At 45.2% G+C, this 24,420-nt stretch overlaps 1 protein-coding gene across 1 annotated transcript in view; it reads right to left on the reverse strand.

Annotated features, from left to right (window-relative positions):
* Positions 1-70: 70 nt before the first annotated feature.
* The window catches only part of bmpr2 (bone morphogenetic protein receptor type 2), a 31,206-nt gene continuing 6,856 nt past the window's right edge, over positions 71-24,420 (reverse strand). Inside the window, exons 2-13 of the mRNA XM_022746527.1 lie at positions 19,448-19,633; positions 19,054-19,233; positions 14,874-14,981; positions 14,601-14,692; positions 10,501-10,731; positions 6,816-6,930; positions 5,365-5,525; positions 4,756-4,903; positions 4,287-4,423; positions 3,193-3,365; positions 1,750-3,080; positions 71-1,500 (exon numbers count right to left, since the gene is read on the reverse strand). Coding sequence (XP_022602248.1) covers positions 1,247-1,500; positions 1,750-3,080; positions 3,193-3,365; positions 4,287-4,423; positions 4,756-4,903; positions 5,365-5,525; positions 6,816-6,930; positions 10,501-10,731; positions 14,601-14,692; positions 14,874-14,981; positions 19,054-19,233; positions 19,448-19,633 — 3,116 coding nt within the window. The 3' untranslated portion in view covers positions 71-1,246. The remainder of the gene's footprint in view (positions 1,501-1,749; positions 3,081-3,192; positions 3,366-4,286; positions 4,424-4,755; positions 4,904-5,364; positions 5,526-6,815; positions 6,931-10,500; positions 10,732-14,600; positions 14,693-14,873; positions 14,982-19,053; positions 19,234-19,447; positions 19,634-24,420) is intronic.

Genomic DNA, 24,420 nt, shown 5'->3' on the forward strand with positions numbered 1-24,420 from the left:
CATTCAAACATCAAAAGGATGAGACAACAAGAAGCAGAAATAATATCCAGCGTGCTTCGGAGGGGTTTGGTTTTTTTTTGTGTTTTTTTTTTAATAGACTAGTTTCTGATTTCCGACAGAGTTCAAAGAGCAGAATCTGGGCTTTCTTAGTGTTTCTGGTCTTTCAGTCACACACAGACTGCGAAACACAGTCCAAACAGTCCACAGTGAGGTCAGGTGGTAGTGGTACAGCGATTGAGTCGCCCACTGTAACAGATCCCTCCGTGGATTGGATTCAAAGAATGATTGTAGTGTTACAAGACCCCAGAGTTTGAGCCATTCCTGGTGTAATTGTGCAAGCAGAGAAGTTCCATGAAAACACACTCTTCCGGGATCGGTTGTCAGTGTTTGTGCCCCCTAAAGATAGTCCAGAGAAGAAGAAAAGAGAGGAGGATTGTCATCCATGTTCTCCTCTTGAGTCAGGGGCTGATAGTGTGTGTTGGATTGTTTACAAAAACGATTGTGACTATTCATAAGTGCAAGAGAGATTAACATTTTAAAATAATGACAGGATAAAACAATGAACAAAGTAATGGAAGCGAAGAAAACATTGAAAGCATCTAAAAGCTACATCCTATTGCACAATTAAAAATTATGATACAAAAAAATGGATACAGTCAAAAAAAAAAATGGTATTGCATACAAATCAAAGAAATAAAAAAAAGTTAAAGTAGTTTGTTCCGTCTTTTAAGACCGTCAATTCTTTTACAGAGCCGACTCTCGAGTTGCTTGATACAGCAGAGCACGAGAAAGAGAACGCTCAAAGTGTTGATTGTTTTTCATCGCCTTTTTTTTTTTTAAGTTTAAGTTTATAGACCGCTTCTCGTCGTGGTCGCAACAGACAGGATTTCTAAACACTGATTTTAATCGGTTCAAAGTGCACATAGAAGAAAAGGAAATCCATTCAAAAACACCGCTATGCTCATGGGGATGAAACATGAAACGAACTGACGAAGGGAGATTAATAAAAAGAAGCAGGAACAGAAGCGGATGAGAATGCTGCATAGCTGGATTCCATTTAAAGCAATGCCATCATCAGAAAGACACACAGGAGCGAGACAAACCTAATTACTGTACACGATCAGACTCGACTGTTTGTTCACAACACACTCCATAGCTTCCTCTTGCTGATTCAGAGCAGAGAGCTCAACAGACAGAAACCAAACGCTCTCTGGTTATTTTTTCAGTATTGTCAGAGGGTCCGAGTTCACACATGCGTGTCGCTGGGCTCGCTGGCCAAGCTCCCCCCCCGCAGGTAGATGGCCGAACTGGACTTGGGCCGGTTCTGACTGTGACCTTGACCGCGGGTGGACCCGTTGTTGTTGACCTCGGGCCCCCTGGTGTCTGTGGAGATGACCCATGTGGTGGGTCGCCACTTCTTCAGGGAGTAAGGCGTCTTGACGCGCTTCTTGATCTTATCCCCCGTCCCCAAGGCTCCGTCTGGCTGGACGAAGCCCTCCCCTGCACAACAGGAAGGGACAGAGATCAGTATCCTGCCGCAGCCTTTTACACCAGGGTACAGGAAACACATTCAATACCAGAGCTGTGTAGGGGCATCAAGACTAGGGCACTTTAGCATCACGATTACAATTCAAAAACAATGAATCCTACATTTCCCATAATGCAACCAATAGCATATTTTTTTATATTTTGAGACAAATCAAAGCCTTGGAGGTGAAAGCTGATCATGTGTGAGGTGCGTTCAGTCACCTAGTGAGGCGAAGTCCTGTGTTGTGAAGGACAGGTCCAGGGAGTTGGGTCTCTCGGGCCTGCGGGCTCTGGGCTGCCTGAGCAGGGCCTCGCCCCTCATGGTGACCGGAGCTTCCTCTGTGGCGCCAGACCCAGAGCCCGAGCTTTCTCCAGGCGGCGCCGTAGTTTCCCTGCTTCCTCCTTCTCCGCTGCCTTCCTCCTCTCCTCCATCGCTTTCTCCCTCACTCTCGCCGTCCCCCTGGCCGTGCCCGGTGTTGCTGTTGTTGTTGTTGGTGTTGGGTCGGGCTGAGCGGAGGGCGGCGACGCTCGAGGACGCGTCCCTCGGATCGGGCTGCTCTCGCTCTCGGCTCAGGAGCGGCTCGTGTTCGTCGGGGCTGGCTGTGATGACGCCGAGGCTCAGGCGGCTGTCGTCCGACCTCAGGGCTCCTGACCCGTTCTGAGTTATGCCGGATCCTCCAAAACCCGTCGCTCCGCCCGCGGCCATGGATGACATACCAGCGTTGGCGTGACCGTTAACAGCGCCGTTAACGCCGCCGTTGACGTGCGTGTCTCGTAGAGCGGGTATGTTGTTTGTGCCCGCGCCCCGGTGAGCCTCGACAGCCGTGTTTGTGCCTGTTACTGCACCAATGTTCATCTTTGTTCCCTCCACCTGCCGCAGGTTGGACTTGCCTGAGCGTCCAAACTTGAACCTGAGTGAAGATGACGACGACTCCTTCTTGGTGGGCTTGGTGCGCAGGGGCAGACTGGACGGCCTCTTGGGCAGGTTCTGCTGCTTGGGCAGAGGGAAGATGGTGGTGGGCATGGCGGCGGCGGGGTCTGACGTGCCCGAGGCCTCACTGGCCATCTTGATGAGCGGGTACAGGAGGCTGGAGCTGCCGGGGCTCAGCGGGTCCGGTGAGCAGAACTGCTTCTGTGAGTGCTCCATCAGGTTCTCGTCCGAGCTCTCCTTCAGGTTCTTGTCCACCTCTTTCGGGTCAAGCTTGGTGGTTTCCAGGTCTTCCTGGGTCAGGTGGAGGCAGACGGGGACCGTGGCCGCCCCCGCGGGTCCGTCCGACTCAGAGATTATAGTGGTGGTGGTCGTGGAGGCCGAGGGGCTTCCTCTCAGACCCATGCTGGTGCTGCTACCCTCTGGGCTGGGGAGGCGGGCGTTGGCTTGCTGCTGCCGCTCCTGATTGATGGAGTTCCTGTTCCTCTCTCCGGTCCCGGTCACAGCTCTGCCGCTCACAGAGCTGGTGGTGTCGGTCTGTGTGTTCTTGGCCACACCCTCATGCTCTTCGATGTAGGTGGATGGATGGTCTGTGTACGGGCCAGACTTTGGCGTCATACGATTTCTGATGTAAAAACAAACAAACAAAAACATGAAGAAGGAAACAGGAAAACGTTAAAGAAAAGGAGAGCACAATGGATCTAGCAGCACAGCGACAGACGTAGATGTGTGTTTACCTCTCATTGTGTAGCGTGGTGGACATGGGGTTGAGCGTGGGGCTGACGGACTTGGAGCGGTCCCATATGAGGAGCAGCTCTGCCAGTCGTTCCTCAGCACACTGCGCTGTGAGCCGGGCCTCAGCATCCTGGTCCCAGCAGTCCTCCATCGTCTCTTTCAGGGAGCGGACCGCCTGCCAACACACAGGGTTGAAGATGAGTCCACCTACCAGCACCTCTCACCAACCGACATGTCACATCTCTATCCTGTTTAAAAGCTGCACCATGCAAGTTCTGGAAATCCGGGGCTAGCTGTTTAGCATGCTAACATGAGTTAACGTCGGCGTTTGTTTCCACCTCTGGAGACAGATGTGACTGGTGAGTAAACAGCTGCTAATGCTAACGTTAGCTCCTGTAAGATGACGAGTAATAGTGACCCTGCACATGTTTCTCATGTTCTGTCTGACACAACATAATCTCTTCTGATCCGAAGGTTCTTGGAAACACAGAGTTTGATGCTGGTGAGCAACACGCAGGTGATCCATTCATCAAACGACCGAAGCGATCGGCCACGACCTGACAACGAGCGAAGAACAGGAGAGACACACGGAACATAAAGATTTGGTTGCAGAAAGAAAAGCAGCATCTGTGTTTCATTTTCATATTGGATGACGCTTTAACCGAAAACAGGCTTTCAAGTCATCTGGCGAAAATTCCTGGACTTTTTCATATTGCAGGAAAAAATTGATCCATTTTGATGATGGCTGACATGAAGAATGCTGTTGTGATAAAACATTTTTCTTTGGAAGACAACCTGTTTCTCAGCTCTCAAGAATTTTGTTTGGGCTTTTGTTGGAGACAATTAAAGTATTTTACAATGTAAAACGATGTTTTTCTTCTGGACTCGTCTCGACTTTCAAGGCTCGAAAATGATCAAAATTATTTTTCATTTCCCAATTTTCATGAGCGACGTAGACGAAGATGTTTGTCAGATTTCTGAAAATAACAACAGCTGTAGATTCTGTCCGTGTTTCACAACCTGCTGGCTGTTATCTTTCATTATTACAGTGTTTTAAGACCCACTCTGCTCTTTCGCTCTCACACACAACATTTACCAAACTGTTCTCTTTCCAGGCCTCGGGGAATTTGGGCCGTTGCTTCTCCCTGGATACCAGGACCTGCATGTCCTCAAATGTTGGGTGGTTCCCTGCCTCCGCCTGAAAGGCCATCTGGTACTCTGGCACAGACTCTCCTGGAGGTAGAGCAGAGCAGGGAGAGGAAGGATGCGTCTTAGATATCATTCATGCAGCAGAAATATTGATTTCACTTATAACTGTGCTTTCTTCACCACAAACAGGAAACTTTCCGTCTCCGCTCTCCACTATGATGAATGTGCATTTAATTGCAGTGAGCTGTACGAGGCATGGGAGGGGCTCGCTCTCGTGTTGCTCTGTTTGTGGTAAGGATGGTAGTAAAACTGTATTTAGAGAAGCGTAGCTCATTTAATCGCTGTGCTACAAGCAACATAATCTACTCCAAACAGCTTTCATACAATCTTCTATCTCCAGTGTCTGTGTGTCTCACCGGGGAAAAGGTCTGTGCATCTCATGAAGGTCTCCCAGTAAACCAGGCCCAGGGCGTACATATCCACCTGCTTCAGCGCCGACTCGCAGTCCCTCAGGTTCACCGCGCCCTCCAGCACCTCGGGGGCCATGTAGCGGATTGTCCCCACCTGGTCGACGGAGGAGGAATAAATGGAGGTGAAGGAAGACAAGGTGAGACAGGAAGAGAGTAAAGAAGAGGAGAAGGTGAGGAAAACCAAGGTTACAGTTGTCACTTTTAAAAAATGGAATTAACTGAGTGAGTAAGAATAAACTGGGAGAAGATCTATTTTTGTTTGATTTTCCTGTTTTAACTAATAAAACCTAAACCTGTTCATACATATTCATTTTGCAGAATGAATATGTTAATCCATGATTTTGCATAACTGCATAAATTATAATCTGTTTAAACGGCCCATAATTTACACTTTTCCAGTATTTTATTCTAACTAGTAGTTTTACATCTGCTCTCTCACGTTTCTCTCTGGAGCTCGAGCAGGAAAAGGTGGTTTTGCGTCTGAGCCTCTCTTCTGATTGGCTGGCTGTTTCCTCAGTGACACTGAGGAGTTTCTGCTTCCTCCTGAACACTCACCTCACTTATAGCAGCGTTCTCCTCTTCCCCGTGGCGTGCCGGCCTGTTTCCCGTCAGCTTCATGGACAGGCCGAAATCAATGATGACACATGTGCCGTCAGCCTTGACGAGAATATTGCGGCTGTTCAGGTCCCTGTGGGACACCGCCGGCTTGTACAAGTCTTGATGGATGAAAAATGAGAAGGAGGGAAACAAGAATGACACGGAGAGGATGAGGAGAAGACGCAGGGCAAAAGATTAATCTTTCATTCACAATTTAAGCCTGTACATCGCTTCCTAGATACAGTGACCACAGGCTGCTTTTGTGGTTTATGCTAATGAATGATAACATCCACAAAATCCCATCATATAGTTTTCCATTCCCCCTCATTACTCACTGTTCACTGGAACAAGCTGCACCGCCAACAGACACTCTAAACCCTCTAATCTAATCTACTACAATGGGATTAAGACCATATCACGGAGTAGCCTCTGTCTGCACTATCTCATTGTCCAGCAGAGGGAGCAGTGAGGCTGCAGGCCCCTGGAAGTTATGGCAGCCACCATAGTTATGTGCTGCCTGCTAGTGATGTGCAGGAGGAGTGGGGGAGGATGTCCACTGTTCCAAAGCCCAAGAGATTGTGCTGTTAGCAGCTACACACAGAGCTGACAAACACACTCTGCCATCACTTTATAGACTTGCAGCAGGAGAGGGAGCTGGAGGCCGCCGCTTGTATTTGCCTCATACTTGCACAAACAGAATATCCCCTCTTCCTTCAGCAATCTACACTTGAGCGCCTCTCCCCCTCCCTCTCCATCCTCCTCACTTCTGAGCCTGTTTGATGTGTATCTGTGCTGATGAAAGGAAAGCAGGGGTAGGGCCAAGTGCAACCGCTGAGCTGAGGGTTAGTGAAGTGAAAAAAAACAAAGAGTGGAGGCTGCGTTTAGTTGTCTGACTGATTTCCCCGAGCCAGAGGAATATTCACACGTCATCCGAGTCCCTATCTCGTTTGCGCCTTGTTCCCCCTACTTCGTCCCTCTCTCCATTTTTCACTCTCTGAGGCTAGCTTGAGGCCAGTCTATAAATACCCTCGGCTGGGCGTGCACCCAGTGTGTATGCGTGTGTTAGGCGAAATGCAGGGATGCAAGGTGCTCCAAGCCAAACAGACCCACGTGGAGCTGCAGTGTGCAGGCTGTAAGACGGCTCAGCGAGGCAGTAAGACGGGATAGAGAGCGTGACACACACACACACACACACACGCACAACTGAAAGCCTTTCTAAATAATCTGAGCCACAGACACAAAAAAAGCTTCGACCATTTTCCAACACAATTCTTTGTATATGTTTGTGCTCCGGTAACAGATGGAAGCAGCAGCCTTGGAACCTGAGCTGAAGTAAACTGTGAGCAGTTATGTAATTAACTGTGTGTGTGTGTGTGTGTGTGTGTGTGTGTGTGTGGCCTCCAGCTCACCTCCTTTGAAGAGCTCTGTGTGCAGGTACGCCAGGCCACGGGTGACGGAGTGAGCGAGCCGGCAGCTGCTGACCCAGTCGTTGGTCTGGATGCTCAGGTAGCGGTTCAGAGAGCCCTGAGGAGGACACGAGGAAAGGAGAGGAGACAGGAAAGGAAAGAAGGGAACACGGAGAAAATCAATCATAAGTATCACTTTCACAATCTGACAGAGAAGAAGAGACACAGATGAGGGGAGGAGAAAATCACTGACTCTTTTATCCGTCGTTTCAAGCACGAGTCAACAAAGTGATGTGTGTGTGTGTGTGTGTGTGTGTGCGTGCGTCTGACCATTCATGTGAGGACAAGTGAACCTGCGGCGCTCGAGTGGCGGCCATTCGAAAGACGGATGAGGTGAATGATGAATGAAAACAGGATGAGCTCCAGTAGAGGGCACAGAGCAGCCAGCGGGCAACAATAGTTTAGGTCAAGTCAAAGTTGCAGAAGAAAATTGATGGTGATAAATCTGGTGAAGTAACTCGCTCAGGGCAGAGCAGAGCAGAGCCAGGTCGTAGAGCTGCTCCTCATTTCCTCACTGACAAACCAATAAGCAATAAGTGACATCTCAGTCCGCCTGTCAGCCCAAACCAAAGTCACTCCTAAGACAATTAGTGACAGATCTGTACAGCGGGTGACGAGCCGTTGGTTGGTCGTCATACCTTTAATAAACTGCTGTACGCGGCTCTTGGGATTTGCAGTTCTGACCAGCACTGTTCTGGTGTTTCTGTTCCTGAAGCACTTCCTTTATACAGTGCAACTCAAGCACCAGAGCGCTCGTCCATGTTTAATGCAGCCTCGGTGATGAGGAGAAGTCTTTAGAGGTCTGGTTAAAGACTCAACCATCGCCGACTCAAGTGACATCACTCGAGGTCACGCTCTGCACGGCTCCCTCTTGAGACACAAAGGGCTTTTGTCACATGTGCCGTCATCTGGAAACAGACGTTGAGGTGTAACATTGTTGAAGGTCCTCTTGTGCCACCCAATAACGTTGCAAGCACCCACGCTGCTGCGTTCAACTCCACCTCACACACATCCACTTGTACCAGACGTTCACTAATTCTGTCATATTAAACTTCCATTGTGTCCTCCATCACTAAAACCCCAAGAAGGTCAGGTCTAACACTTCAGCACGAAAAAGATTATCCTCACATTATAACTTAAGAGCTTTAAAAAGGTTCACCTTGTGCTTTGATCTCCCCGAGGGGAAGCAGAGTTTCACAATAAAAGCGACCTACAGAATATTTCATCACCACCCAGTTAAGGCTTTGTGGTTGAGATGAGTTGTGAGGCTTTCACAGGAGAAACGCATGAAATGTGAAATTCTGGTTTCAAGCGTTTGTTGTGAAGATGACGATGATGACGATGATGATGATGACGATGATGATGATGATGATGATGATCTCTTATGAGGAGCCTCAACAACAAAAATTATATTGGATATTATTAATTTCCTTCCTCAATTATCTCCATCAGCCTTGATAATCCGTTATTGGCCGGACCCTGATACACACACACACACACACACACACACACACACACACACACACCACACACACACACACACACACACACAAATATACACATACATGCGCGTGCACTTAATCTTTTCTCTCAAAATCAATCACAAGACAATTTGCACATCCGCTCCTAAAGAAAATTACATTAGATCTGTTCGTTTTCAATAAATTATATTATCATTTACTTGAATGCATTATGTGTCCCAGTCTCCTGGCCTGGCTTGCACTGCGTTCCCATGACAATGTGTATTAGAGTAATGGTTGTGATGCATAATGGGCACCTTTCATAGGCTGGCTGGGGGTCAGCTGACGTGTAATTAGGAGGCTGAAGGCTCGGAGGGCAAGCATATTCAGTTCTTAGGTATCCACATTAATATTGAAGAGTTCCTAGAGGCAGCTATCAGCGGTCAGCGTCGATGTTTTCCATCACTTCTCCGGCTGCATGTTAATTTATCTGTGGTAAAGGCCGAGACGGGTGAAATGATTATACTTTTAATTTGCGATGACTCTGCTCTGTCCGTGGTTGCTGTGCTCAGGTCTGCAAACTCCACCGGGATGACAGAGGTGACGGGTCTGACAACATAGATGGAGTAACTCAGTTTGACTAAATTACGCTCCAGTGCATGATGTTTAGTGCTGAAATGATGATGTCGATCAAGGATTTGATCAATCTTTAGAAAATTACTCGCGGTTAATTCTGCTAATCATTTAGTCTAATCAGTTTTATAGTAAACATGCCGAGTGTTTTCTGGCTTTTGCTTCTCAAATGTGCCACAGCTGGCAGCAAAATGACACCGACAGCAGTGCATGGCGTTGCATCATTTAATAATAGCCCAAACACACACCGCACCGTGTAAACAGAGGCAGTAGCTAAGGTACGATGGCTGAGGTGTGTCATTCAGGGGAGAGACAGCTGCTGCTTTTCTACAGAGTTAAGAGCTAGGATTTTACAAAGAAGGAAAAAAGACACACACCAACATCGTGACGCATCATGTTCAGTGGATCAGTTCAATGCTTTAATGGTAATGCTGAAAGGTAAGGTTACTGTGGATCAATTAAAGTCTCACGTCATGAAGTTTTCATGAAATCAAAGCCTGTTTCTATTATTTATGTTTGTTTTTTCATAAATAGCCGCTGAATGTAGATACGTCTCTCTTTAGCAGCATCCACTGTTATATTAATGCATGTTAATTCATCACAGAGCTACGTTTATAGTGTTTGCTTTCCTGCAGCTGTATCACAGCTGGATTGAGTCACTGCTAATGCTAACTCGGCATTTTCCTACCGCTTCACATTTAGTGTCTGTAACTGCGAAGAGGTCACATGTATTTAACACGATGGTTAGCACAGACATTCACAAGACAACAGCCATTTTTAGCTTACATGAGATTTTAAACAATAACACAGCAGCAGATATTTTTTTAGTAAAGATAAAGTGGAGTAATGGCGTCCTGAGCAGACACACTAAGCCACGCCCCCTCTGTATATGTTTTAATATGCTCTTTGTTTTGGTGGCCATGTTTGTGCACGTGAAAGCCTCAGACAAAGAGAGAGATGAGACCAGAGCGCAGGTGGACTGACCATGGAGACCACCGGCTTAAATCGCATTCAGCCGGTGGCCCCGTCAAATAATCCATAAAAGTTTTTAAAGCCTTTATCGGCTCCATCAGTGTTTCTGAGAGGAGAACTCTGCCAGCTGCTCAAGGGTCCAGCTGGACCTTCTCTCTCTCCATGTGTCAGTAACTCGATGCTTCATAATGTCACACGTCTGTTTTCATTAGTGACGGCTACGGTAGCATTGGCAATGTTAGCTAACTTACTGTTACCCTGATCATAAATGTATTCAGCAAATGTTGCTATCGCTAGCTGGCTAACTAACAGGGGTGGCCAACGAAGCATCTGTTTCGGTCTGAGATGCAGGCGTCCTAGTGCGACATTTAACGGCGGTGAATATCATATATCTAACCTTTAAATATTGCAGAAAGCAATATCAGCGACAAACTATCTGTCCTGTGTCCTGCCGATGTGTGAGCTGATAATACTCATGGCATGATGGGAAAATAACCACGGATATTGTCGTCTCAAGGTACACACACCTCAAGGTTAAAACTCGGCACAGCCTCGGTACTCACATGTGGGTAGTAGTCCATGACGAGCAGGTACTCCGTGCGACCCTCTTGGCCCGTCCGCTCGTCAGCAGCCACAAACCGAGCGATGTTGTCATGCTCCAGCAGCGGTAGCCGGTAGATGGAGCATTCGTTTAAGAAGTTCTGGCGGTTGGCTGCAGTGAACACCTTCACAGCGACGGGCCGTTCATCCAGCGAGCCACAGTACACGGTGCCGTATCTGCCACGTCCAATCAGCTGAAAAAGGTTGTGGAGGGATAGGACAAGACTATTAATAGACTCGTTTTGTAATTCTAAACCTTCAGCACTTGCTCGTCTAACAGGAAAACAAGGAATGAAATGATCATTTTGTTTGTGCCGCTTTGGAATGTCACAGAAATACTGACGAGTAAAGACACAGAGAGACTGTTTGACAAAACACAGAAAACACAACAAGAGGTGTACGAGCACAAATAAAGGCAGCCGAGCAGCCAGGGGGAAGGTAGGGAATAAACTAAATTACAGGCGAACAGCAGAGTTAAACAGTTAAAACGGCACTAAGTCAGGTCCAAATCATTCAATTAGTTTCCTGAATTAGCCAGAGCACAGCATGCCGTTAAGGTCAAACAACACTCCGCTTGAAAAGTCATCTGCACAGGAGCAAGAGATGAATTCATTTATTTCTGTGCAATTTCTACTTCCACATCTGCTACAAAAGAAAAACACATTAATGTCTGGCTATAAAATATACTGTGAAAGAACCGGATGGCTGTTTTGTCTGGGAGTGCCCCTCCCTCCCCCTCTGCAATGAGTTTGATGTGAAAGAACGTGTGCCTGCATTTGATAAGGTACAAGGACGGTGTTCTGAATTCAACTCCTGCCTGAAAAGATATCACCCTCTGTGCCCTGTTTAGAAACGCAACAAAAAGATGTCAGAAGAGGAGGAAAACATCGCTGCATCTCGGTAGCTGTTTCATTATGTTCAGCGCCGATTGGCTGGCCGTCTCTCCTCCGTCTCGTGAAGATGCACGGCCGAAGCGCCGGTTCCTGACACGGCAAACATTTCACAGCGCAGACATCACGCCGCTCCATTTGCAAAGATTCATTGTTCGTGTTAATGCAGCTGATATTTTAAAAGCATACGGTAGTTTTTTTTTTATTTCTATCGGTGTATTCCTGCCTTCCTGACAGCCACTGATTTCACCTCGCATGCAGTCTGATAACCAACGTGCTGAGACTTGAAAATTGCTGGAGACAGATAAGACAAGTCAGTGTTTAGCTCTGATGTTGTCAGTCATGTTATTGTTGGGTGGTAAAGCAGCTGAAAGCAACGATGCATTCGATAACAACAGTAAAAAACAGCATGATCCCTGAGAAATAAACATGTAGAGCTTGGCTGTTTAAAGATGACACAGCTGTCAAACATGTGTATTATGTCTTATGTGCCTCACCCACTTTCCCCATCTTCCTTCAAGAATGTGAACAAAGTTATTTCTTCCACACATTTCATTTAAAGGGTCTTTCCATTTGGAGTTAATTAAGCTGTCATCTTTTAATTACTGCCTCTCTTATTATTATGAACAGGTGAGAATCGTTCTTCTTGATCTCTTCTGGTAATTTCCCAACAAGTGGGTTTTTCTTTAGAGTTATTCACTCATTTGACTTAGATTTTTTATTTTCACTTCCCCTTTCTATTTTCCTTGTTATTTTGTGAAAAAAAAAAAAGAAAAATGAAGGGAAATTTCCCAACTGTCTATTATGAGTCTGTGCAACACTAACTTTGCACTGAGCAGCTCTGTTGTAGAGATGAGGGGAAACAACGACCCCAGCAAAACGATACGAGGGCAAAGCTCTTAAAGCTTTCAGTTTTACATGAATCATTCAAACTCTTTTCCTGTGTATGTGTTGTTGTTGATTTAAAGCACCTTTGAACGGTGCAACAAGCCTTTAAGTTTATTGCATGTCAAACTGTACAAGATGTAATAAAACGCCTTCACTACGCGTCTATGCCAGAGAAGTAGCAGCTAACGGCAGAAGATTTGTTTACAAGTTTCAAGAAAACTAGGTGCAATAGCTGCTTATCCAATGGACTATTTGAGGAAAGTCATGAGTTGTTTCACTTTGATGGCCAGCCAGATTTACTGGACCAGATGTCACGCAGAGGTAGAAAGACATCAAGTCCCACGAGACAGCAGGACTCCCACAGCAGCCAGTTGTTTGCAGAGGTTTGGCCAAATGACATATTTTGTTGATTTGTGAAAGTGAAGGTAGTAAATACAACAAACTGACTAACATGTTACTGCAATTTGATTCAAGAAAAGTGAAAGTGAAAGTGAAAAGAATCTGGCCTCAACAACAGGACAATGATCCAAAGTAGATCTAAAAAAAAAAAAAATCCACCAGGAACCGAGTCCAGAAACACAAGCTGCAGCTTCTGGAACGGTCCCTCACAACTTCCCTGACTCCAACATCCTTGAAAATCTGCGGTTAGATCTGAAACATGCTGCGTGTGCAAGACGGCCTAAAAATATCTCCGAACTTGAAGTGATCCGCAAGGAGGAGCGGGAGAAAATAGAAAAGACTTTGAGCGGGATACAAAAAGCATTTGCCGCTCGGATTAATATTGCTGCCTTGGAGACTGTGTTTCACCTCTACTGCCGGCCGGATTAACCAAACAGTCAGCAACAAAGATAACCATTCATACAGAGACATTTCTGGACATGTAGACGGAATAAATGTTGATTTTTACTGGAGATAAATAGCTAGTTTTCAAGCTAAGTAAGGAAATAAGATCCCTGCGCAGTTAGCAACAATAGATAATCCAGGGGTCGTATTCTGAGACGAGCTCTTGAATTAATTTGATGTAAAAGTGAATTTATCTGGAGCTTTAGGAGGCTCATGCTGATTACTCTAATGTCAGGGTTCCCACTCTTTTCTTGAGATCATTTTCAGTGACGATCTGGCTCATGTGACAGACACCGACATGTTCCCATCTGTGGAAGTCTGGTTTGATTCTACAGTCTATACTTATTCATGAAATCCTCTCTTACATGCTTAATTAATTATGAAATTATGACAAATTGATCGCAAGTACTTTGTCGCTTAAATAAATAAAATGTATCATTATTAATTTATAACCTGACTCACTTTTTCCTAATGAATTATATTAACCTCCTGCCTGAACACCAATAACTAATCAGTAGTAATATTATCTTGTACAGACAGAACTGTAATATTAATGTAATAACTTTTCTTCTTCTTTTTCTTTCAGAAAAGTTCAATTGTACTTCCACCGTGTCGTCTCTTGTGACCGGGTTTATTTAAATCAGCGGCTGATTCATTTCTCCTGCTTCTCCTGTAATCCCTTCACCTGCATACATTGTCACTGAGGCTGCACATCACCCAGACTCCTCCGACTTCCTATCACAATACGAGCTCTGCCGCTGCCGTATCAGGTTTCCAGGCTCCCGTATCAGAGTAAGCAAATTCCTATTTTTGTGTGCCCAGACGTGTCACTTAATGCGTCCTGCCATGATCGGATGATAAAAGTCACATTGAAACGACAAATGTAACCGTAACCCTTGATGTATTTTGGGTGTACTTTTTTTTTTTCTTTTCCTGCCTCTTTGCCTTTGGTTTCTCCTTTCTGTTTGTAACTGGTTTCCCTCCCTGACGCACTCCCCTCCTCCCGCTGCGTAGAGACGATACCGACGGTACAGGCGCTCATCTGCTAAAATAACAGTCCAGTTTAAGACCTCAGGATTTGGGGGAATAAATGATGTAGTGAGCCACGCTGTTAAGAGGGATTTACTTTTTGGATGGCTTAATGTCGTTTTCACATAACCAAGTATACATCACCACCATTACTAATGAGAACCTAAACAATGCGCCCATGTGGAACTGTTGCCGAAATGTTCCTAAATCTTAAATCAGTGACGCTGCTGCAGCACCGGCTCTCTATTGGCTCTGGTGGTGGCTCTACACCACCACGCTGAATTATTGAGCTCCTTCCTGGGAAAAACAAACTGAATCAGGTGACGGTTGAGCACAAAACTAAAACTATTTCAAGTGAGACGCAGAGAAAGAGATAGAGAGAGGGAGAGAGAAACAGCGGTGTGGATACTGACCTCCAGCAGTTTGAGATTGTCTAGGTCCAGAGAGCTCTCAGAGCCAGCAGCCTCCATCATATTCAGGTTGTGAAGGCCTTGCTTACCATCTCCTGTTAACAAAGAAATTCAGACCAAATTCAAAAACACGTAAGAACCGAGACGCATTTAAACAAAAGATCATCTTATATTCCATTTATTGAAGTAATTGCAATTCTACCAAAAACATTTAAACAGCCTTGAATAATGAATGTCCTCTGCTCTTCCTCACAGCGTGGCGCCATGGTAACTCACCGTGCGTCATGCGGTAACCAAAGAAGGCTGCTACAGCAACCACAGCCATCACGGAGACTGTTGCCAGGGCGATAATTACCGTCTCTTCGTAGCGCAGCGGGCGAGGGTCTGCAAAGGGGGGGACACAAGGCACAAATCAAACTGCGACCTTTATGAAGGAGGAGCACATGAAGCCATGCACTGGCCTTAGAGGGACACCATACACCGGAGCCCTTCTCCATACTGTGAGTGGCCACTTTATTAGGTACACCTGAACAATCTGATGCAATCCAGAGCAACAGATCTGCTATACACACACACACACACACACACACACACACACACACACACACACATGTCTATTAAAGTCTGTGGTATTCATGTAGAGGTTGTGCCACTGTAAAGGTAAAGGTGGATCACAACATCAGCTGAAAACCATCTAACAATCATCAATTATTAATTCATGATTTCATCTGAAATAGGAAAAAAGACGTAAGGATGACGAGCTTGTTCAGATACATGCTACATACATGCGTTTTTAGCTTGTTAGCTTGTTTTATTTTGAAAGTATTGCTGAATTGGGTTTACGCAGATTATTGTATTTTCCCGTCATGTGATTACGTTGCTCCCGTCACGTGATGTTTAAAGGCAGCCTGTGATGTCGTTGACCACTAGTGGCGCTGCGCAGCCATGTTTTCACGGAGCCCTGTTTAGTTTGTGCACCGCTACACAAAGCTGATTATTAGTGAGTAAATGCTCTCAGCCCGAGGACACACACAGTTTTTGTTTTGGTGAGTAACTCTGACTGTAAACTTTGTTTGTTTACAAGACAACTCTACAGGGAACGTTAATCCTCACAGGGAGCCACACTATAAGCATCTTGACCTTTTGGCTCTGTCTGTACATGCTGTTAGTGTACAACTCTTTCCTTGCGTTTTTTATTGCGCATATTTACAATTTTCAGAGTCAGTCTGGGGGGAAATACTGAAACATCTTCCACTTACAGAAATAATACGGGTTATTTGACGCTGGGATTTGTGAGGTGCTTATCTAAACTGGGTGTATTACCTGCAGCAGATTCAGATCAGCTCTGGGTTTAGAGAAGCAGCAGGACGGGGCAGAAGCTGAGCGATGTGCTGCTGTGGACGAGGGCCGTCCGCAAAAATGTGCTTTAGCCACTTTAAAAAAATGCCCACAGAAAAAAAAAGCCAATATCAAACCAAGTGTACAACTTCATTTAGAATACGTCAACGGAATGATAAAGTGGTGAAAACAAAATGAATCGTAAACTTCTAAGCTGCTGGCCACAGTGCTCCCGGCTGCTGATCTGAATCTACACTGACTATAGATAAGTACCTCACACAGCCCCAATATAAATAACCTGAACTATCACTTCAAGGCTAAACTAGCTGAATTAAAAAGAATGTATTTTAAAATGACTGCTACTGCTCAGGTGGGACCTCGTCCTCACAGGTCTAAGATTAGCAAGCGGGCACAGTTAGCTTCTCCTTCCCAGATGGCGGGTCAATAATCGTAGACGACGTTGACATTTTAATGTATTGGGTGTTCCAGTATGATCAAGCATGTTGGAAACTGCACGAGAGGAGGGGGGGGGCGCAACAATCAATTATGCCAAACAACCATGAAGCATGGACAACAGAGTGGAAAGCAGCGCAGGAAGGCAGAAACAGTGGATGAATGAGAAGTAAATGGAGGGAGCAAATGAGAAAAAAGAAAAAAGAACAGACCAGTAGAGAGCTGGTCAGATGAATGTGATTACAGTAGCAGGCTGGAGCAGTTAGCTGAGGTGGCTGCAGTTTCAGCTGTCTGCTATTGTGATTAATGAAACTGCATCTGCTATAAGTGCTTGAGACAAACACAAACACACACACACACACACACACACATATATCTTGAATATACCAACACTGGCCCTGCTGTCATATACCTCTACTCTTTACTCTGCAGAAATACAGAGAAGAAGTCCAGAGCAATTTGCCGGATACATACACAAACACTGTTACATCAGTCAACGCACTGGTGCTGCTGTGAGTAACCAGCTTTATCAATAATTGATGGCTGCAAGAGCCTGAGGGCGGCTTTGAGTGACATATTAGCATGAGCATGCACGCACGCACGCACACACAGGGATCCACAGGGCTCCCCTGAAATGCCAAGGTCAACGAGTTCATAATCAACAAAAGGGTGGTACAGGAAGCCATCTGACAAACACAGACACACACACACTGAAGAGACCAAACAACACACAAGCCAGCTGCTGAAAACCTCCACACTATTACACACAGTTACCGTTTTATATCACCAACAAAATCATTTCTCAAACATTCAAAGTAAGATCAATCCCCAGGAGTGAATTTACTCCGGTAATGAAATTCTCTATTTCTTATTTCCATTTTTTTGTTCTAAATATTGTCAAGAATGAACAGAAGTTTTTCACTGGCAGTGTTATGGAGCATTATTCACCTCATTTAGTTTGTTTGCATGATTTAAAATATGTTGTTGTTGTTGTTTTTTTAAATCCATCTTTTCTAATATTCTATGAGGAAGTTAATCTGTTCAACACAATCGTTAGACCTTAAGGACAAACACAGGACACTGACTGAAACGTGGCTATTGGTTGTTTGCAAGAAAATTCCACAGAAGTGCCTTTAAAATAAGCTCCGCCTCCACCAGCTACTTTAAAGAGCTGCTCATATTCAGAGGAAGGGAAGTGTCTGTGCCTGTAAGGTGTGTCGTCATCCGTGTTTCTTGGCTTCAGATCACTCCGGGAGCCAAGTGACTCAAACCAGTTCTACCTCTATTAATACTGGCACTAATTCTGCGCTGTCAGGAATTAACAATGAAAATCAAAAATAGGATTCTGAGTGAGAGTACAACCCAAACTCGAATCTCACCGATTAATCAAACTTCCTTCAAGCCACCAGATGGTTTTATTTTCTAACTTTCTCCGGTCTTTGTCTCTTCATCTGTCGACTCAGGGAACAGTCACCGACACGCCCGCAGACACTCAGATAGAGCAGACGCCTTGTAATCCGTGGAATGTAGAGAGACGACATGGAGGGTAGAGAGCGTGTTTATGTGTGGGCAGGAGAGATGATGAGCTGCCGCCGCCGCCGCCGCCACCACCCCCCCCACCCCCCACACACACAACATACATTTCTTTCATCCACAGCTAGACGTTAAGAGCGAGGAACAATTAACAATACATCTGTTTGCCTTGTTTGACACCTTAGGAAGAACTCTCCAAGACACTTAAAAACACACGACAGATGGGCACCGACACAAACAGAATTCAGTACCAACCGCTCTCACAGCCCTTCAGTGGATGCAGTCTATACCAGCTCTGAGGGAAAAGACTCACTCAGAGCTTATCTGTGTGTGAATGCAAACCATTTCATCTATACAATTCACAGTTGTCAATGTTCACAATGGATGGCAATCACGAAGCTCAGATCTAAGCCTTGCAGCTGAGCGATGAAGCAGAGGAGGAGGTGGAGAGAGAAAGTAGGTGCAGGTACTTCAACAGCTCTGACGATTTCAAACATCCATTCATTCTTTTCTGTTAATAGCTTTGTGTTTCTTTACTGTGTGGGCCTGCATTTGTTTTCTCCTATTCTTTTTTTATTAGACGTTTTTCTTTTATTTACTCCCTCCGCCTGAGGTACCCGATTGCATGAGAGATGACTGTAACTCTGATACAAATGTTAGAATCTCTCCGGTCCACAAAACTGCTCCATGAAGGCTAAATATAGTGACCCGAGTCAATTTAGTCTGTAATAAATCTAATATAAAACCATCAATGCAAATTCATACAAGCAGCGTGAGTTATTTCCTTAACCCAAGCAGACTCTCAATCAAAGAAACCACAGCTACCTTCTATATTTACAGGAGTTTATTCCTGCAGCTGAAACGACCTGATGTCACATGTCATCAGTGGTTAAGTGATTTCCCTCAGTGCCTCTATTTTCAAATATACATTAACAAAACCATGAAAGCATAAGCGTACACTGAGATCTGGCTGATGAAATCTACCTGTCTGACTTGCTCTTGGAGGTCAGCTCACCTCAGGTTATAAAAAAAATGGAGGGAAGGAAGGAAGAGATTAAATGAAACTCACTACCAGACGAGCGCATGTTGGATATCACCTATTGTAAGACTGTGAAAATGTGACTGTCCTTACAGATGGGCTGTGCAGTGGTGGGGCTGGGCAGCGGGAAGTCCTCCGTGAAGTTGACGTTGCACATGTCGCTCCCGCAGCAGCAGAAATGGTACGTCCCGTTCTGGATCTGCGGGGGGAGGTTGGTCACCACGCAGCGGTCATCGCGGCAACCCTGGTGGTCGCCCAGGTGCGTCCAGCATCCTGACAGAGAGGGGCGACGGAAGAAGAGTGAGGACGTTACTAGGTGAATCACAGGTGTGTACGCCAAAAGACTCATAGCCAGAGTGTTAACCCTGTTTCCAGCAAATTCAAAAAGATGTTTGTACCTGAGAGAATCATCATTTCTCTCAGTTTGTATTAATATAAGTGAAAAACATTTCTATTAGGAAATCTGACACCGTCTGCCCCGTCGTACCTTGTTTGACCAGTCGCACTTCGCCCGGAGGACTTTTCTCCCACAGGCCAAAACAGTGGCTGCCCTTGGCGCACCGGATGGTGGTGTTCTCTGGGGAGACGCGGCCTTCTCCCCCGGCCACCCGCTCGACCTCCCACTGCTGCTGCTGGTCCGTGAAGGCACACTCCCTCTCCTCGCCCTGCGCCGCTGTAGACAGATAACAGAGGGAAAGATTCATTTATATCAGTTCATCTCTAAATCAATTATTGCCCTAATAAACCAAATGCACATGCACTCATATTTACACATTATAATTTTATTAAAAACATACATGTCCACACATTTCCTGCCTGATACTCGTCTGTCTATACAGGAAGAATCCACAGATGAAAAATAGCCGTCTGTCTGCAAAGTCTGCTGCCTCTCGCAAACTAAAAGATCAATAGAAATACCAATTTATACTGTAGCCTGAAGGACATAACGCAAACACATACAGAGGCAGAGGGAAAGCGGGCATTAGGGTTCAAAACAGTTCAATTAAAAACATAAATCAAAACTGAAAACATGCACATTAAAGCTCTCGCCTTCAGCTTAATGAATTCCACTGATTTATGACTCATGGCCAAAGTTTGTTTTCTAATTGTTTACAGAAATACGGATGAACTTCAGACGTTGTCAAGTGGTGTTCTGAGACTGTTTTCTTGTGAGAGAAACAGTTAGTGCCAATGTCAGACCATGTGTTTGTGTACATGACCTGCATTGTGGGTAATTTCAGATAAGGAAGACATGACGTGCCAGTTTGTTTCCCTTTACCCAGCTCCTCCCTTTCCTCTATCCGGGAAGGGAGGGTGGGGGATTGAGGGTGTGGAGTCTGCTCTGGAGGGGGGGGGAAGGGGGAGAGAGGAGGGTGGCTGTGCTCTGCCCAAGGTCAAGTTAGCCTGTGTGGGCAGAGGGTGACGTGATGAAGCGTTAGCGCTGCTGGGCACGGCGCCAACTTTCCTCCTCTGCTCCCATCCGCAGATAAAGCTATCAACCCTGGCCTACTGTGGGCCTCGGCTGCCCTCAACCTGTGGGCCTTTACTGCCTACTGTTCTGTGGGACTGCCGTTGCCAACAGAGGGAGGCAGGCTGTGTACACACAGAGTGGGAAAGGAGTTCAAACTACGGGTTAAAAATGTGGAGGAATTTTCATTTTGATGAGGAAACTGAATTTCAATGAGCTTGCGACGGCACTGCCGGGGTTGGCCGTTAGATTCCCGGCGGGGCAGACGATCCTGCGCTTGCATTTATTTCCAGCACATTAACAAGCTCGGGGTTGAAATGACCACCAAACGCTGCACACTGCAAACTGATCGCTGATATATTATGCTTTATTATACATGCTATCGTCTTGTGCACAAGTTCAATCATACCTCCCACCTTCTATTGAAACAAATCCTATTTAAAAACAATACTATCCCCACCCCTTACATGAAATGCAACAAACAGACACTAAGCAGATTAACACGGAGCTGTGCTTTCATTTGAGCTCAAGCCAGCTCCAGCTCTTAGCATGGAAGATGTGAAAAATAACTGATCTCAGAAGACTTTCCCCAAAATGAACATCAAGTCTACTGTCAAACCGGAGTGGTTACCACGGAGACATAACGGGCAGATAATCATTCATATTTTACTACTTTTCTATTGCTACAGAGGGAAGATCAGTTCTGATCTATTGGAGTGAGGCCACATCCACTCACATACTAACATTTTCATTTTCAAACAGCTTTTTAAAATGAAAATATTCTCTGTCCAGGCGCCTGTTATAGCTCCGTATCTGAAATAATCTCCGTCCGAACTGAAAACGCACGTCACATGACCCAATCACCTACACCGGGCCTGTCGGTGTAAACAGGAAGCAGATTGTCTACTCTGCAGGTGGTTGCTTAGTTGCAGCAAATGCTATGAGAATGAGAAACAGCTCAATTTGACCTGCTGCTTGCACACTGACTATGGGGAAGTGTGTGTGCATGTGTGTCAGATGTGGTATCATGACATCTAACTAGTCGAGACTGTGACACTAAAACAAGCCAACAGTGTTTCCAAAAGTCTAGAATAGTGTGGACGCCAGGCGTAAACAAAAGCGATGCATTTTAAAACTAAAACGTATTAGTGTGGATGTGGCCTTAAACAGCTGATAAAAACACAACATAAGTGTATTGTCTTTATTATAAATACTCAAAAACAACTCAATTTCCCATTAAAGAAACTGCAATGTAATATAAAATACCACTTTATCATGACAGCACTGTAATTTCAAGTTGTATTTTACTCTTGATGATATGTAAGGGATGGCGATGATTTATCTGCAGCAGAATAAGCTGAGCTTTTATGGGTTCTCTTTATTTCCCTCTCCATTTACCATTACTGAAAGCAGGAAGTATTTTAGGCTGCCCTTGCTACTAGAGGACATGTTAACAGACAGGTGCGGACAAGTGTGCTGTGGCAGCATTTATGAGTAGGACATTAAAATTCAGACAAATATCATTCGAATCGTTTTTAAAAATATAATTTATTTCATCAGAAAAACAATCATTATAACAAGAGTTAAAATTCCTTGTGTAAAAGTTGATTTTAAACAAACTTAAGCTACAAACATTAACATATGTGTGTAAGTAGCTTACTTCCTACAGTAGTAACTCAGTGTTAGTCCCAAGGCTTGTATCTTACGCCACATTATTTTAAGGGATTACAGGTTAAGCTAAACTACAACTAGCATAGCCACTGTGTAGCATTTCTCCAGTAATGAATGCTACGATATCAGAGTTGGGCGAATGTTAGTGAAAGTACGTAAGCTAAATAGCTTAATGAGCTCCTGTTAGTGGCCTAATGTTATGATTTTCCTTATCATGCTAATGAAGTTAGGTCAATGCCGTTTCTTTGCTTCCACATTTACTGAGAAATGTTGATTTTTTGGCCTGTTTAGCTTTAGCCTGAGACCTGTTAGCATGATATCATTCTTGTTTTAAACAAGTCAATTTGAAACATTTCAAACATCTCATGAAGCTAATGCTAGCTTAAATAGCTAGCTAGATGCAGCTGAATAAAACATGCTAGCACATTTCAGCTAACATTAACTAACATTAACTGACGGTCACCAGAGGAATACTTTTCTCCAGCACTGTTTGAAATCAAGGACCCAGTATTTCAAGAATTACTAGGACTTTTGAGTAAATTCTGACCTCGTTTAAAATGGGATACTATGAGAAGATCATTCACCTTATAAGGTTTAACTATTTAGCCATCGCATTGTGCTGAAGAGACACTTTCCTTGACTGTAACGCTCAATCTCTTGCACTTCTTTTTTCATATTACTTGCCAGCAGCCGGTTCTGACAAGGCATAAGTCTAAAAATGAAGCCAACCACAACAATTTCCTTTCGTGCTTCGATTACGTTTCCTTTTAATTACCTCAACTAGCGACCGAGGGGTTAAAAAGGATATGGGTTGTAGAAAGATTGTATAAAGAAACAATAGAAGGAAGTGCAGAGCCAGTGACAACACCCATACACAGGAATGGGAGAACAAAAATCCATACAGCAGAGTATCTCCTGTCTTTCTCTGTACACCCACATTCATTTTTAGCATTTTTACTGCAATTCAAGGCTATGAAATGAAAAACCCCATAATGAAACTCACTCTGCAAGGGCCCTTGGGGATAAATAAAACCCGAAACAGCAGATAAAAGGCTTAGTTTTATCTCGAAATAGATTTTCATTCACAATTATGATAGATTTTTGCATTGTTGCAAGAGAAAAGGTTATTACAGCAATTTTTTTTTAATAAAAAGCAAACAAAAAAACGCCTCCATATAAACGCTCCGCTAAGAGTGGAGCAGGTATCAAGCATATCAACCTTCATCCTCCACTTTGTCTCGTGTCATGTAAGGTGGAGAACAGTGCCAAGAACCATGTCCACAATCCCCTAAACCTTCACCCCCGCCCGACTTCAACCCGTGACCGGTGTCTGACTGAAATAACATTATGACACACTGACTGACGTGCAACACTGTTAAATAGTTTCATTGTCCCGGCACGGCTGCACATAACAAGCATGCATGAGATTAATGGAAAGCACGGACTGATCACAGAGGAGCTTCCTTAATTCCTATTTCCTCCAGATTCTTCACAAAAAAGGGGCTGTTCACCCTCTGAAATATATTTATTGGATTTAGTATGAAAAAACGAGGAGGGGGCAGGGGGGCAGTGTAGCATGGGACGGAGCTCAAGCCCTGGCAAACCAGGTTTTTACTCATTTGTAGTCGGTTTTAATTGGTTTGTCTGCAGCTCCGCTCGGCTGTGGTTGGTTCTTTGACTAAATTCTGGTGTTTCTGATTGGTGGTGGCAGGCTCTGTCCCTGGGTCCGCTCTGTGGAGCTTGCTGTGTGATCTTGGCTTCCGCTGCAGTGTTGGATTGTGGGTCAGAGTATGCAGGCAAGGCCAGTGGAGTGAGACCGATGATAGAGAGAGAGAGGGAGAGAGGGGGAGGGAGGGAGGGAGGGAGGGAGAGAGAGAGAGAGGGAGAGAGAGAGAGAGAGAGAGAGAGCCTAGTCATATCAAAAGACTTCGGAGTAGTTTTCTGCTCCAAGCTTGCTCATTGGATGATGGCGGGCACTGCTGAGTGTTTACCCATGGCCCAGTTATTTGCTAATCCCCCCCAATTGGCCTTCAGTGCACCCTCCCACCCACTCGGACTACCCCCTTCCCCTCAGCCTTGCTGCTAAAAAACAACAGCGATCTAATCTGGCTCTCTCCTTCCTACTGCCAAGGCCCACAGGAGCGACGCGAGACACGGCAGTCTGAGACTTGATTAAAAGTCACCCAGTGCACTGATGTGTCGGCTGTTTTCTCTCCACAACTGGTTCCGAGTTCACATCCAGGATTAGAGACAGAAACAGAGGGTAGGAGGGGGAGAGAGAGAGAAAAAAAAAAGCAGAGGAGGCGTTCTTGACTAAAGGC

The sequence above is a fragment of the Seriola dumerili genome, unplaced genomic scaffold (genome assembly GCF_002260705.1).
Source record: "Seriola dumerili isolate Sdu_G_001 unplaced genomic scaffold, Sdu_1.0 BDQW01000105.1, whole genome shotgun sequence".
Taxonomy (NCBI): Eukaryota; Metazoa; Chordata; class Actinopteri; order Carangiformes; family Carangidae; genus Seriola; species Seriola dumerili.